This window comes from Molothrus ater, chromosome 4, assembly GCF_012460135.2.
Source record: "Molothrus ater isolate BHLD 08-10-18 breed brown headed cowbird chromosome 4, BPBGC_Mater_1.1, whole genome shotgun sequence".
Taxonomy (NCBI): Eukaryota; Metazoa; Chordata; class Aves; order Passeriformes; family Icteridae; genus Molothrus; species Molothrus ater.
Window position 1 is genome coordinate 3,672,282 of NC_050481.2, and position 16,262 is coordinate 3,688,543.

Sequence of the window (16,262 nt, forward strand, 5' to 3'; positions counted from 1 at the left end):
GTGGCAGGTCTGCTGTGGCAGCTTCAGCCTGCTGGCATTGCAGAAAGCCAAGTGCTGCTATCAGAGGCATCCCAACTACAAGCCTGCACTTGCTGACACGAGTTCCAGCCCTTCCCACCCCCTGCTCCCTGCAAAAGGCAAGGCCCTCCTCACCTCCACAACATTAATTGCTAACTACTCCATGCCTCATCCAAAGGAAAGGGTTTAAAAAGCAACCAGGTGACAGAAGATTAGCACCACCAGGACAAGAAGATGACAGGTAGAGCTCTCTGCAGACATCTCAGTCAGTGGTGGTCAGAAACAACATCCACAGAGCCCCACACTGCAGCTACAGCAGAAAAAACTCTGGATTTTCAGGGCAGTGCTCTTAGACTCCCTTATGAGGCTTCTAAGGGGGCAAAGTGACCCATGCTCCCAGCCCCAGAGCAATGGCCATGCTGTCACCTCAGCCCCAGCTCGCTGCTGTGTGTGGCTGAGGCAGAACCAGAGGTGCACAGAGAGCAACCCAGGCAGCCACTTCCAACACCCACCACCCACACACCTGAAAAGCCAGGATTTTTGGGAAGTATTTTAGTGTATCTGATGGCTAATTACATTTCTGAGAATGTTTTCAAGTGTGATTTGCCTTGCCACAGTGTGCATCTCAAAACCTCTCCTCCCTCCCAACACACACATACTGTCCCACTTCTGTCTACATATGTTTCTGTTTCTACACTGGTTTTGTCATTAAAATAGCACAAAATCATGACATTTTTCTTAACACTTGTCTTGACATGTTCAGAAAAAACTGCCAGCATTAAACAGTAAAGAGAAAAATTGCCATATGAAGAACAGGGTGAATGCTGGTAATGAAATATAATGAAATGTTTAAAACAATTAAATTACAAGTCCTGTGAGGCTTCAATCAAGAAATGAAAAGTAAGCCACAAAGTAAATGGGCTCACAAAACAAACAAGCACAGCTGGCCAGGGGATTCTGCACTTTTAAGTGATTTGACTTAAAGCAATCAAAAGTCAAATTAAGAGAAGACTAAAAATATAAAATGGGACGCAAACCTTGCTCAATCTCAGAGCCAAAATAACTCAGGCTCTTGGATAAATTTGTCACAAAACTCCCTCAGAAGCAAAGCTAATGCAGCACCTGACAGCCAAGAAACTCTTTTCCCAGGCCAGTGGCCCCATGACACCATTCTTTCTGCTCTAGCTGCTGATGCAATCAGAGTGCCTGGAGGAAAGCAGAGCTTACAGAAGTGCTGGCTCTCAGAAGCACTGAACACTTCAAAGCTAAAGGGTGAAACCCTGGCCACGCTGAAGTCAGTGGGAATTCTGCCACCAAGTTCAATGAGCCCAGGATTTCACCCAGGGAGTCCCCCTGAGTGTCACTTTCCTGCCAGCAGCGAGCAGGGACAGAGCAGGGGGGAGAGGCTGGGGAGCAGAGCTAAAGGGAAGCACAAGAGGAGCTCATCCAGACTGAGAAAACAGGAGAGAACAGCAAAAAATGCAGAGATTCTGACAGCAAAAGGTAAGGGAGAGGAGAAAACAGAAGCATACCAAAAAAACCAACAGCAGGACTCCTAATTATCTCAGATGATTTCTTGATAGCCTTTCACCAGGTGGTTCTCAAAAGGAGGTATAAGGGGCTACTTCTAAGAGAGGCATGGAAGGTAACTAAGGAAAACAAACCTATTGTTAACAAGAATAAATTCACCAGGGATCTCCACATTGGCAAAAAAAAAAGCTCTTTAATAGCCAACAATCAAAGGAGTTTGGAAAACACCAGTACTAGGCACAGTTCACAGTGAATGGCATTCTCCTTGTGAAAACTCTTCTCTGAGACTCAGGTACACTGTCATTAGGGAGATTAATAAAGCAGTTTTTCCTCAACACCACCCACTTAAGTGTAAGGAATACATGTCCTAGGCAAGTGCAATAAATGAGAAATTCCATTTCCCAGAGCTAATCCTTTCTTTGCAGCTTCTACAAAGTCTGCAGTGTAGTATTTTGCCTGAAGACAGGAAGATTCAGCAAGAACATCTCCAAAGAAATGGATCACATTTTGTGTGTTACTAACAGCTGATCCAACCTGGAAAGTTCAAAGATTTTTATCTCCCCTGATAGCATTTCTTCAAAGCACTAGACGAGACAGAACTGTCAGGAAGCAGATTTCTAGTTTGACAAGCACTTTAGCAAAGATCACACACACAGAGCTCCAATACAAACTATGAAATAAATGCACCTAATGTAAATTTCCACTGTTCACAAATCAAGCTGCAAATAAACCCCGATGCCTAAAATAGCACAAGAAAGACTCTGCAGCTATGCTGAATGGGTGTCAGACTACAACAAAATTCACAGATAGAAACTGGTGCTGGCAGTAGCTGTGCCAACAGCTGAACTCTCTAATCTTCAGGGCAGGGGGGAGAGGGGAAGAAGGGCTGAGGGAGGGGAGGTATGAGCCAGCCAAAATGTAGGGGGAAAAAATCTAAAAAATAAAAAAAAAAGTAAATCAGAAAAAATGGATCCATTACCAGAAAAGATAAATGATATAGATATATTGTGTGTACAGGTACTTTGAGAGATGCAACAAAATGCAAATCAAATTCCAGAAATACCTCAGAAGGTTTCCGGTCTTCATCTCTGGAGCACGAAGTCCTGCGACGCTGAGATCTGGAATGCTGGGACCAGGTAGACAGACCTAGGACAGAGAAATGATAATTTGCAGGCTTCTGTGAAAACCCCCAGGAAACTCTTTCAAAATGAGCCAGAGAATAAAAGCCACTCAATCCTGAATTTCTGTGATCACTCTCCTGGGTGTGTTTTGTTTCCCATTTCCCAGCTGAGGTGTGCCTGTCCTGGCTGCACTGCACTTACCTGCCTTCCACCCAGCATTCCAGAAAAGCCACTTCAGAACATCCTTCCCCCTGAGCATCAATAAATTACTTCCTGCAGATTAATAACTGACCAGGAGCTCTGCCAGCAGCCTGGGATGTACTCTTTGAAGCTAATGTCCTAGATACCTACACCGGTTACCTGATTTCTGCTGGCACAAGCCTCTGCAAAATGAAGCACACACACACACAGCAGAGCCCACAGAACAAGCTGTTGTTTCTTCTCCCAAGAAAATCTCCCAGTGTGGCTGCATGATTTTTGTCTGCATAATTATTCACTACATTCCAAACAAATTATACCTTTTTGCCTTGAAAGTGTTTGACAGAGTCTCTGTCAGCTTTCAGAAATATTGTAACAGGAGGAAAGGAAAAAGAGAAAGAATCTGCACTCCTTTGACAAGATAGTGCTTTGACACCAGAATGTATTATACCTGTGCAAATCAACCAATTTCAACACAGTAAGATTCACAGGTACAGCAGGTATTTTCCACTGCCAGCTACACAGCAGCAGTGAAAAAAAAAAGCCAATAAATCTTTCTGGGTTGCAGAGATGAAGGACTTGTACTAGGTCTATCTGATAGGGAAGCTAAGTCCTATGTCATTAACTCAGAATTTGCAGATCTGGACATTAATTGTAGACAAATTGAAGCAAACTGATGCAAAAGCCTTCCCACACTGCTCATTCCTTCACTGTCTGTGCATAAACATGGTAGGAGTAAAAAGGGTAAAGCTACAGTCTGTAAGAGCAGCACCACCTCACACCAGCCCACAGAAACCTCTCGAGGATCAGAAAGCACAGGATGGGATAAGTTCTCTATTAAAAATGTTAAAAAAATCATTTCAGAAGTGAAGTAGCTGTTCAGCATTTTCATTGGAAAGGTATGACTGAATACATCATGCTTTAGTTATCTGTTTGTCTTCTCTTTCCAGTTAGTGATACATTAAGAAATCTGCCCCGATAAAACCTCTCTGGAACACAGCAATGAATAACAGACATTACACAGAATATGCATAATGGTCAAAATTGAAGCAATGTTCCCAGGAAATAGCTAAAAATCTTATCTCCTGAGGTAAGAATACAGAGAGGATCCTTTTAAGCAAATATTAGTGTTTTAATATATGAGATAGTGAAGTTATTGGCACTCTTCCTTCTTTCTATGAAGGGGAAAAAAAGGAAGAAAAACAGCAACTGACTGCCATTTATTAAAAGCCAGACTTCCAAGATCATTTAACTAGCAAATGTTCCCTTGAAAACTGAAGAAGAAGCACAAGCAGGAGTACAAACTTCTTGTGAGGATCCTATCAGACCATTCCCAAACTCTGCTTAAGGTCAGAAGGGAATAAGTAAATCCATCACAAAAACTGTGAGATGTACAGCTAAAATGCATGATAAAAAAATCCAGATTTATTTCCTGTAATGCAGCAATGTAAATATTAACATTTTAACACTCAGACAGATGTGATTTCTTTTATCAACAGCCTCCCTAGAAGACACAGAGCACATACACACCCACACAGATTACTATTCAGTTCTCATGGGTTCTGATATTTTCCATTGGCAAGACATTAATATCTGACCAACTAGCTGCCACTGCAGCAGCAAGTCAGCACCTGGAAATTTCCAATTCTTTTGTGGATCTGAGTGGTTGTTTACACTGTTAGACCTGGGAGAGAGAGCCTGCTCACAAGAGAAAGAATTAGGAACAACAAGTTGTATTGGCAAGGGGTGTTTGATTCAAGTTTTGGTGAGTATTGTAAATGCAGGCAACCCCAACGAGGGGAGAGAATGATGCACCTGACTCCATCTTATCAGAAGCCAATTAATTATTGTACTATATCATATTAAAGAATACCATACTATACTAAAGAATACAGAAAGGATACTTACAGAAGGCTAAAAGGATAATAATGAAAACTCCTGACTCTCTCCGGAGTCCCAACACAGCTTGGCACTGATTGGCCAATGAGTGGAAATAACCCACATCAGAATCCAATGAAACAATCACCTGTGGATGAACAATCTCCAAACACATTCCACATGGGAGCAAAACACAGGAGAAGCAAATGAGGTAAGAATTGTTCTCCTTTCCTCTGAGGCCTCTCTCGCTGCCTTTCAGCTTCCCAGGAGAAAACCCTGGGTGAAGGAATCATGTTCAGGGAATGTGAATGCCATGGGTGAGAGATGAGTCTGGAGGTTTTAACACAGCTATTCCCAAGTAAGGCAAGCATCTGGCAAAATTACTGTAGTGGCAGTGTGATGTACTTCTGGGTCTTTACCAGTGTCCTTTACTCAGCTCTGATGTCAGCTTCTCATAAACTGAATTTAAAAAGAGTATGGGCAGCTTTTTCCAGGTCCCTCTCATGCCACAAAGAAGCTACAAAGGTGAGGAGTAAGACAATCCCTGCTGTATCACCCATCTCCATTTCCTCACTGTGTCATCTTACACATCAGAACAAGTGTCTTAAATGCACCCTTGTGTGTCCATGTACACAAGGGTTTGGTCACTGCATTCATTAACTGTTCCACGCTTCACAAAAGGTCAACTAACTCTTATCAAAACTACAGGAGCTTCACTTGAAATGATTTTTTAAGTGCTGTATGAAAGCACACTACGTAAAATTTCCATGCTTAAGAGACAAGTTAAACACAGCCAGCCTTCAGCAGGATCTATTATAATGAGGGGGTTTTTTTTTCCACTGAATAAGGGAAGAAAGTTTCTCAGGTAGTTCTGTAACAGCCTCTTCCTCACACACAGCACTGGTGAACTCACAGTGGAAACACTGGTACTGAAGGGGCTGCTGGATTTTTCTGAGCAGTGCAAACTACAAAATGCTAGGAGAAAACAGTGGGAAGAATTCCTCATGGGACTGAGGTTTTACTACACACTGCAGCTAGCAGATGACCTTTGGCAAGGGCTTCACGTCAATAGGGAAAACATTTACTCACTGAATAAACAAAGCCAGACTGTAAGCCTTGAATTCAGATTCAAACCAGCACCACTGCTTAGACAAGAAAGGAAGAAATTGAAAGAGCCAGCCAAATGACAGCAAAATATCCAGCCCATAAGAGTATTGAATCTAACTAGTTCTGAAATCCCAGACACAGTTTCAATTCTGCTTCCATCAAAGCTAATGGGAAAATGTCACTGTCTTCACCAGTGCCAAGCCCAAGTCACTGAATTTCCCAAAGCCCTCCTTAATAAGCCATCCACCCACTCTGCCTACACCAATAGAAGTACAGGAGGAAAATTCAGGATGTTATTTGTCTATTAAGCATCCTTTCCATATTTTCATACTTAATCCAGAAAAGGGACCTCACTGAAAGCAGAAATTCACAGCCCATTACACCTCCTTCAGTGGTTAATGATCTGATTTGTACATCTGAGTGCATGCAGAACCATCCCTGGATTATAGAGAAGGCAGAATCTACTCTGGTCAAAACAAAACACAGGATTTAAAAAACAGCTCTTCTGTACTACAATCAGCACATGAACCTAGCTCAGTTATTTCAGGAAGTTTCCAGACACTTCACCAAAATCATTCTCTTTCATTAAGTACCCAAAATCACTGTGTTCATCAAGTTTGATGAGTACTAGCCCTAGTCCCAAACTGGATTAGGATCACCAAGACTAGAAAAGCAACTAAAAGATCAAGACAAGAGTTAAACTCTGTTATGGTAAAATAGAATTAATTTTTTTTTTCAAAAAATCGTAAGGCAAGTCTGAATCACTGGGATTTGGAAGATATAAAAGTTGTGTAAGATACCATTATATACCTCATGGGAAGAATGAGTTTCACAGCAGATGGAAAAACAGTGAGATGTTAAGAGAGCCCATGCTACCATAAGCCATGTGAGAAACAGTAAATATGAAAAATACACAACTCCAAGGCATGAAGCCAAATACAGACATCCAAAACATGCATTTCCATCATTGTTTAGACATCAGAGATAAAAGGGATCTTATTAAGAGTTACATGAATGGATGAACACAGTAGCCTACTGAGCATCATCCCTCTGGGAGAGAGACCAAGATCATTTGGATTCTCTCACAGTTCAGATTCTTTCAGATGACCAAGGTGTTTGTGTGTTTTAAAAGGATTTCATCACTGAGAACAACAGGAGAGGGATCCCACTCCTATTACCTGCTCTTAGTTTTCCTTTTGCATTTATCTACTTAAAGAAAAAAAAGCAAAAAGGAATCCCAAAGCACAAAAAAGGTGTAATCCTCAGCAAGGGAGGCAGAGCTCTAACACACCACTGGTGCTGCAAAGGATTTCTCAGACTCAAATAGGAATTTTTTTCTGTTCCCCAAAGCTGCTATGAACACTTCACACTGTAAATACAGTGTTCTTATAATACTGCCACAGGGTGTATGTAACACACACGCCTCCTGATCACAAAAGAAAGCAATCAAGGAGTGTGCATTCTTTTTCCCCACTTGTGAAGAACACAGGCTTCCCAAAAGGAAAAACTTAATCAATTTTAACTGCATCATTTTATTAAATGATCTGTCAAGAATACGTTTTCATCCCAAGAAAAAAAAATCCAATCAAAACAGAAAATTGCTTGGAACCAATAAAACAATTCAAACCCTCAGGGAATTCTACCCCACAACTAATACACTGCTCAGCATGAGCAGAGAAGTCTCAGCTATTAGGTATCATGCACAAGGCTGTTGTAGAGCCACCTGTGAGGCACCCAGCTGTGTCCCTGGAGAACTACCTGCTGCTGCAGCCTCTGAACACTTCAAAGCCTCACTTCTTTACACTTCTCCCGCGGTAAATACAGGGCTGCTACCCTGCTCCAGCAGGCAGCACGACACAGCAAAGCAGCCCTGACACAGATCCATGTCTGCCTGTCACTTCTGCTTAGCACCAGCCCTTCCAGATGCCTGTGCTGCTCTGCAGCTCACTCTGAGACCAACGAGGTGCTGCTGCCAACGCTGTCACAAAGATCTACAGCCCAGGGAGAAAACAGAGGTGCTCAATCTCTCCATTTAGTGTCTGGCCCACAGCTCCTTACAGCTGTGTAAGGAGGATTTCTGTGCCACTTGGAAATATCTCCCTGCTTGGACTCAAATTCCAGCACAAAGCAAACATAAGCAAACTATTCTGTGGGCAGTTTCCACTACATCAGGTACAGAAAGAGCTGGCTGGGCAGACTTACCTCAGGCTTTACCACAGAGAAAGCAGCATGCAAGCAAACACCACCTAAGACAGCATTTCACAAAGCCAAATTTCCTTTCTCACTTTCCTGGTGCTGGAAGGCTTGCTCATCTATCTTCCTTATCTTTATAGCATATTATAATACAATAATCTCATCCAAGATCAGAACACAAGAAGCAATAGCCTTTTATCTCTTGTCAACAGCAATGCTCCTTGAAATTCACTATCAGTTGACGACTCCCCAGTTGCAGCTGCTGAACAATGCGTGGATCCATGAGATCTCTGCAGTGCTTTACAGCACCACAGCACAAGTGCTCAGTCTCTGACACACATAATGAGCCATCCCTGCAGCTCCCTGCCACAGCACTTTAACACAAGTTGCCACCTGTCAGCCCTTTCCTCAGCAGCACGTATTTGAGTTTTATTGTCTCACAGAACACACACATAACCACGCACAGGCACACGTCACTCCTGGAACAGTCAGGAATTCCTTGACCTCATCTTGTTTTTCAGCACAAGAGCCAAGTGCCACTCGAGCCCCAGACCAACTCCCATGGTAGCAAAGTTCTACCATGACAGTTTTAACTCAAGTTTAGTAGAGGTTATCCAAGTCAATTTGAGCACCTCCCACTCACAGGCTGATAACATGATGTTGTCAAGGCCTTGAAAGTCCAGTGGACTTAGGTGTACTCAATCTAGCAGTCTTGTAGAGAAAAATGAATGTGCCTCTCCAAAAATGAATCATGGCATCACAGAATGTGCTGAGCTGGAAGGGACCCACAAGGACCAAGGAGTCTGACTCCTGGCCCTGCACAGGACCAGTCCCAGGAGTCACACCATGAGCCTGAGAGCGTTGTTCAAATGCTTTGTGAACTCTGTCAGGTTGGTGCTGTGACACTGCCCTGGGCAGCTGTTCCAGTGCCCAAACACCCTCTGGGTGAAGAAACTTCTCCTGACATCCAACCTAAACCTCCCTGGTTCACTTCATGCCATTTCCTTGAGTCCTGTCCCTGGTCATGAGAGGGAAGAGATCTGCACCTGCCCCTCTGCTTCCCCTCACAAGGATGTTGAAGACCACAATGTCTCTCCTCAGTCTCTTCCTGTCCAAGCTGGACAGACCAAGTGACCTCAGCCACTCTTCCAGACCCTCCACCATCTTTGTGGCCCTTCTCTGGATGGCTTCTCATGGCTCAATGTCTTTTTTAAATTGTGGCACCCCAGAACTGCCCCCAGCACTGGAGGTGAGGCAGCCCCGGTGCAGAGCAGAGCAGGACAATCCCCTCCCTTGCCCAGCTGGCAGTGCTGTGCCTGATGGCCCCTAGGACACAGCTGCCCCCTTGGCTGCCAGGGCACTGCTGACTCACATTCAACTTTCCCTTGACCAGGACCTCCAGGGCCCTTTTTGTGGCACTGCTTTCCAGCCTCTTATTCCCCAGTCTCTCTGTACATCCAGGGTTGCCCCATCCCAGGTGCAGAATCTTGCACTTCTCCTTACTGTCCTTCATATAGGGATTGCTCATCACAGGGATTGCTCATCTCTCTTATCTGCTGAGGTCTTGCAGGGCCCCTTTGCCCTCAAGGGAGTTGACAGCAGCTCCCAATGAAGTGTCCTCAGCACACTCACTTAGCATTCCTTTCAGCTCCATGTCCAGGCCATTTAGGAAGATGCTGAAGAGCACAGGGTGAGGAGGGAGCCCTGCAGAGCCTGGACACCAGCTGATGTCACCCCACTCCCTGTAATCCTTTGTGCCTGACCCATGAGCCAGTGGCTCACCCATCATGTAACAGGGTTATCCAGCTGTGTGTTGGACATCTTGTCCAGAAGGATCTTATGAGACACAGTGTCCAAAGCTTTGCTCAAGTCCAAAAAGATTGCATCTACTGGCTTTCCTAGACCAACCAAGTCGGTCACTCTGTTGTAGAAGGATTCAACAAGCAGGACTTTCCCCTCACAAAGCTGTGCTGGCACAAGGCTGGTTGTGTTATCCTACAACTGTTTTTCAATACCTCCCCAAATAATCTTTTCCATGATTTTACCATGATTAAATCAATCTTTTCCATGACTAGGCACTGAAGAGACACTGACAGAACTGTAGTTTCTGGGATCTTCTTTCTCTTGAAAATTGTGACGATATTTGCCAGCTTCCAGTCAGCTGGGATGTCTCAGGATTCCTGAAACCATTCAAAAATCATAAAGAAATGTTTTTCAGTGATATCAGCTAGCTCCTTGAGGATTCTGTGATGAATCCCATCAGGCCCTATGGATTTGTAGGGATCCAGCTGCAGCAACAGATCCTGCACAAGTTCAGGGACAACTGGGAGTTGATGATTCTCACTGTCATGATCCTCCAGCTCAGGGCACTGAGACCCCCTTGGGCCACCACCAGCATTGAAGACAGGGGCAAAGAATGCATTAAACTCCTCTGCCATGTCCCTGTCCCTGTTTGTAAGGTGACCATCCTCACCCTGTAACAAGCTGATGCTATTTCAGTACTGCCTTTTGCCACTAATGTATTTAACAAAACCCTTTATTGTTCCCCACATTTCTGGCCACCTTCAACTCCACGTGAGCTTTGGCCACATGAATTCCTCCCTACAGTGGCAAGCAGCATCTCTGTGTTCTTCCCACGTCACCTGACCTTGCTGTACTCAGAATGCACCTCCCTTTTTTGGCTTACATCCAAGAGGACATCCCTGTTCAGCCCAGCCTTCTCCCTTGCGTGCTTGACTTGCAACATTCAGGAACTGCCTGCTCCTGTGCCCTTAGGAGGCAGTGTTTAAAAACTGACAAGCACTGATGGACCCCAGCAGCAGCAAAAACATTTTCCCAGGGGACTTTATTTACTAATTCCTTGAAAAGCTTTGTGGCCTGCTCTCCTTGTGTCCAGAGCTGCTGTTTTCCTGGCACTATTCCTCCAGTCAAATGATGGTGATCATTATGGGAAGCCCCTTCCTCAGAAGTGATACCCTATCAGGCAAGATAAGCCTTTCTAATCACACTTCCAGATCTCTCCAGCAACTTCAGCACAAGCCACTCTGCCCCACTCTGAGATTAACCCTCAGGTAAGGTGCTGGTTCTTACCATCTGCCATTACTCACCAACCCTTTTTGAAAGGCACACAGTGACCAGCAGCACACTTGCTGCTTTGCCCACATTCTGAGCACTGAGACTATATTACATTCTGTTGTTCAGTCACCATCCCTTACCCTCCTGGCAGGTTCAGATGAAAAAACAAAAAAACCTTCCTCGCTTCCTCTGCACAAAGCTCTGCACATGCAATTCCACAGTAAATGACACACACCCCCAAGGTTATGTACTCAGTAACCTTTGTGAAGGCACCCTGGGATCCATCTCAAACACTACAGGAATCCACTGGGATTCAAAGCCCTTTCCAAATCTAAGATCCTCGTCATTCAGTCAGCGCAATGGATATTGGCAAAATTCGTTTAACTTTAAAATAACATTTGTTTAGCAATGATACAATAAGGGTCTGCCTAAATTACAGAACTCTATTCTATAATCCATAGGTATTAAATCTTTCATTTCTCAGAACTCACATGAAACTCTGTAAATCTTGGAAGTATTTTTCATCTGCAAGTGTCTTCAGTTCTCCTCTCGGACACTCTGCATGTAGGAGTGTGATAATTTGATAACCCCTCCAAGAATTAATGAAAAAGCAAGCAAAGTCTGAATAAAATCATGCTTTGAATTCCTTGTTCATGGAATTCAAAGCATGATTGTTCATGTAACAGCACACAAATGTTGTGTGATGTTCATGTAACAGCACACAAACTTTCTTGGACACCAAGGAATGCCTGGATTTCACACAATATCCCTTATACAAATGCCCATGAGTTTCAGACCTTGCTCAAAAACAAGCTGTCCACATGTCAAACCAATTTATGCAAAAAGGAATGCCTTGAAGCTATAAATGGGAACTCCTCCACTGCACAACTCCATCTCACCAGGAAACAGCATATGGAATATTTAGCACAAACCACCTTTGCAGATTTACAGACCAATGAGACTAAAAAGCCAGGTGTCAAACACTGAGCAGGAAAGCTAAGACAGCTTCACTATCTAACATTTAATTAGAGTGAGACCCCAAACCATAAAGAGAAGGGTTAGCAACAGAGCAGCAAGCTGAAATGCAGTGTTACAAAATTTGCTTAAAAACTATCAAAGCCAGCCAGCAGAAAACAGGAGTGTAATGGATTTGAGGTGAACATTACTGATTTCCTTTCTAGAGGCTTTGAAGAAGGCAGCATGTACATCACAAGGCTTTTATGAAGGGCCTGGCTAATATGAATGCCCATTATAGCTGCTGTACTGCACTATCTGGAAGGCCACAGGAACAAACAAGCTCTGCCAGGTGAGCAAAGAAGAAAAGCTTTCAGCAGCAAAAACTCTTAGGCACTTCCCCAAGCCTCCTCTCTCAACACCATTCCTCTGTATTTAGACAAAAGTTCAAAATGCAGAGCAATGCCTGCAGTCATTTTTCATTCAATTATATTTCATGGGTAAGATGTTCAAAAGTGACCTCTAATTTCAGAAAATGAAATCCCTGAGAACATGCTCAGATATCCAGGGACTCACTTCAGAACTGCCAGGCAAAACTGGCACTGACACCTCCTGCCCAGTGCTTCAAATATGCTATTTTGGCTTTGAGTTGAAATGAGGATTTAGAATTTTGATTCTAAGGGGACACAGCTTAACAAGTTCTAGTAGTTAGGTTGAAGTACATGAAATAAATACTTTTGAGAGCTTAGCTTTAGGAAAAGAATCAAGTCTGAGGGCAAAGAAGTGATGAGGAAAGCAAGGGTGCTGACTTTAAGCTGCAAGTCTTTAAAATTCTGCAAAAAACACATAAACACCCACTCTAAAATATCTTACATGAGTCAGTAAATACATGTACATACTCCAGGACTGCAACCATGCTGTTGAGCTTTCTTCTCTGCTCTATTCTGCCCCTAAATGAAAGCCATTCTCCCTTCTTTCATCTCACAAGATGAGAGCACCTTTTCCTCCCTCTGAAGAACTACTGTATCTCCAGAATAATGTATTTTTAGCACTTGGGTATGAGCTTTGTTTCCTTGAGACTACCAAGGAAACTGATTCAGTTCAGCGATCCAATGAAAAACAACTTTTTTTTTTTTAATAAATTCCATTATTAGTGGCATCATTATTACTATTACATTCCAAATATTCAGGATCCTGAGCTCAAGAGAATAAAATGTAGATTTCAAAATATTTTCCAAGTTGCACAAGCCTAGCCCAAAAAATCACCGTCATTCAGGTTAGCCCAACCACATTTCCTCAGTGACCCTCATGATGAATTTGAGATGCCTGATCACAGCCTAGTAAAGCATGGTATGCAAAAATCAGCTGCAGAACTGCAGCAGCTGGAGGCACAACCCTCATTTAGGATGAGGGAGAGCAAGGCTGAGCCCTAAGCTCAAAAACCATGAAGCAACAAGTCCACTGGAGGGTCAAGAAACACCACTGACTGAAAGGGAAGCAGGTGTTTGCCAACAGGATTCCAAGCAGGAATTGATTCAAATTGCAGCTTTTCAATTAGATGATGTCTGTTTGAAACACCCAGAATAGTCAAATGTAATTGTTGTCCCAGAATAGTCAAATTTAATTGTTGTCAGGCTCTGGAAACTGTGAGAAGGAAAAACAGCTTGTGAAAAACTTGAAGCCTTCAATACAGACCCTAAAAAATCAGTAGAAATTTTTATATTTTTTGGGGGGGAAAAACTTGAAGCCTTTGATACATACCACAAAAAATGAAGAGAAATTTTCATATTTTTGGGGGGGCAAACTTGCTTCCCCTTCTAAGACTACTGTAAGTACAGTGGATCAGAGATACTACTGGCAAAGTAAGAATACAGAAACAAACATAGTGAAGAGTAATCAGTAATTCTACCAAAGGCAAGAGAGATCCTGTGAAGGTGAAACCTGTAAGGGGACACCCTTGACATTCAAAGATAGTTGCAAGGAACCACTGGTATCTCCTGTAACAGGAAAAGAGGAAAGGACCTAAGCTAAGTCAGTCATTCTTTTCAGGGAAGTCTGAATGACAAAAAGCCTTGGAAGTGCTGACCCCACATTAAACACTCCTCCTGAACATGTATATAGAAATAGAGTGAGTATGCAGGAACCTGTATCTTAATTCACCCAGTAACAAGAGGCAAAAAAAAAAAAAAAAAAAAAGAAAAAAACCATAATCAACATAATCAAGGAAAGAACAAGTATAATGCAAAGGAAATGGTATATGTTTCAAATAATATTTGAAAACACTGTTAAAATCTCACTACCTTTGCCATGCAATTCATTCAGTGAAGTCATTTGCAATAACCAGGCTTTAAAATAGATATATCATAAAAGGGTAGAAGGTTTCCTTTTCTTTTCCAAACTCATTTTCTTGTATCATGATCTATGGAACAGATATTGTGGAAAATATAATTCACTAAGTTGATAGCTCTATTCCAAACAGTCATACATCAAGTGACATTACAAACAAGCACTGTAATCAGCAACAGGTCAGTCAATTGTATCTATTTCAGAACTTCAATTCCAAGATTAACTGCTTCATATTTTATTTGGTAAAAGCTGTTACACAAGGCACATGAAGAGATCAAAGGCTTAAAAAAAAACAGCTAAGAGAGTGAAAATAAAGACTATTATTAATATGAAACACTGTTTTATAAAGCTGCTAGGGAATGAAAAAAGGGTAAGACTAAATTTTAATGGAAGATATCATGTTTGTTGCTACTTGTTTATCTTACAATAAAAACACAGCTTTGTTTCTGGGAAGTACCCATCACCTTTAAGGAAGTACACAGATTCAATTTTCATAACCTCAACTAAACTTCTGACCAATAAAAACATGTCTGGTTTGTTTGGGGTTTCTTCCTCCAAAATCCCCCAGCTGCAGGTAGCTCTCCAAAACCAAGCCAAATTCCTCACCTCTAACAGATCTTGCCCAATCCTTATTTGGATTAATTCCTAATCAGCCTGCTAGTTCTTACCTTCTCTAATCCCTTCACCTTTACTACTTGATTTCAGCACCAGTTTGCCCAGGGTTGTTTAGAGAGGCAGCTTTGGCCATACCTGAGCAGATCCCAGGCAGCACAGACACACCTATGAAATGCATGCAGGTGAAGCAGTCACCTACATGGAGCCACAGTGTACCACAGGGGTAAATTCTCAGAGTGAAGCTTTTCAAAAGCACCTAGGAAACCACCCCAGTCATTTTCAGACTGAAATTTTAGAAAAAAAAACCCAGGCTTGAAGATGTGCATCCAGATAGGTCAAATTAAAACCACAAAAACCTCTCTGACAACTGGCTAAGCTGCAGTATTGCCAAGTGCAATTTACATGCTCATTTGGGCAAATAAGACACCTTGGCACATTCCCTAAACTGATATTTTGTCCCTCCCCCCCCCCCACCCCTTATTTTTTCTGCTTAAATGAATGATTATCAGTGCCTGGAATCCACACACAAGACAGAGAGAGATACCACAGTGTGTGCTAGTTACAGCAGTACAAGAACAGTTAAAAACCTTAAATATGCTCTGTATCCAAATCAGTGATTTGCTGAATTCAAATTCTTGTAAGCAATTCCTCAAAGAAAATCTTCAAATGCAGTGAGGAAAAACATTTATGGTCTGTAATTCTTTTTTGCTTAAGCACTATACTTTCCCACTGTGTAAGAGGGTGTGAGAAGACCAAGGCAAATTTCAAATCCTTATGCAAACTTCTATGGGCAATGTCAGCAGATGTCTCCATGCTCACTCTGTCCTTATGATGATTAAATTATGCTGCTTGCCAAGATTTCCAAGATGACCACTGACTTTTGGTGGGACATGAATTTGTAGAGAATTTTTCAAGTTTGATAGAAGGTTTATATTTTATAGCAAATGACATTATGAACAAGCGCTGTAAGAAGTAACAGGTCAGTCAATTGTATCTATTTCAGAACTTCAGAAATTCCAAGATTAACTGCTTCATATTTTAACGGGTAAAAGCTCTTCTTTTATTTTATTCTCTAAAACTACATGTTTTAGTTTAGCTCTTGTTTTATCTTATTCACTAAGATGTCAGTTCAATGGGGGGATCCTGGATCTCCTGTCCAGCTGTGCTCAGAATGACTGGGCTCAAAACCTCAGATCCTTACAACACACATTGCTCCCAGCTCAACCA

General features: G+C 42.5%; 1 protein-coding gene across 1 annotated transcript in view; it reads right to left on the minus strand.

Annotated features, from left to right (window-relative positions):
* Positions 1 to 16,262, minus strand: part of JADE1 (jade family PHD finger 1) — a 44,783-nt gene that overhangs the window by 19,362 nt on the left and 9,159 nt on the right. Inside the window, exon 3 of the mRNA XM_054514568.1 lies at positions 2,612 to 2,694. Within this exon, the coding sequence (XP_054370543.1) occupies positions 2,612 to 2,694 (83 nt within the window). The remainder of the gene's footprint in view (positions 1 to 2,611; positions 2,695 to 16,262) is intronic.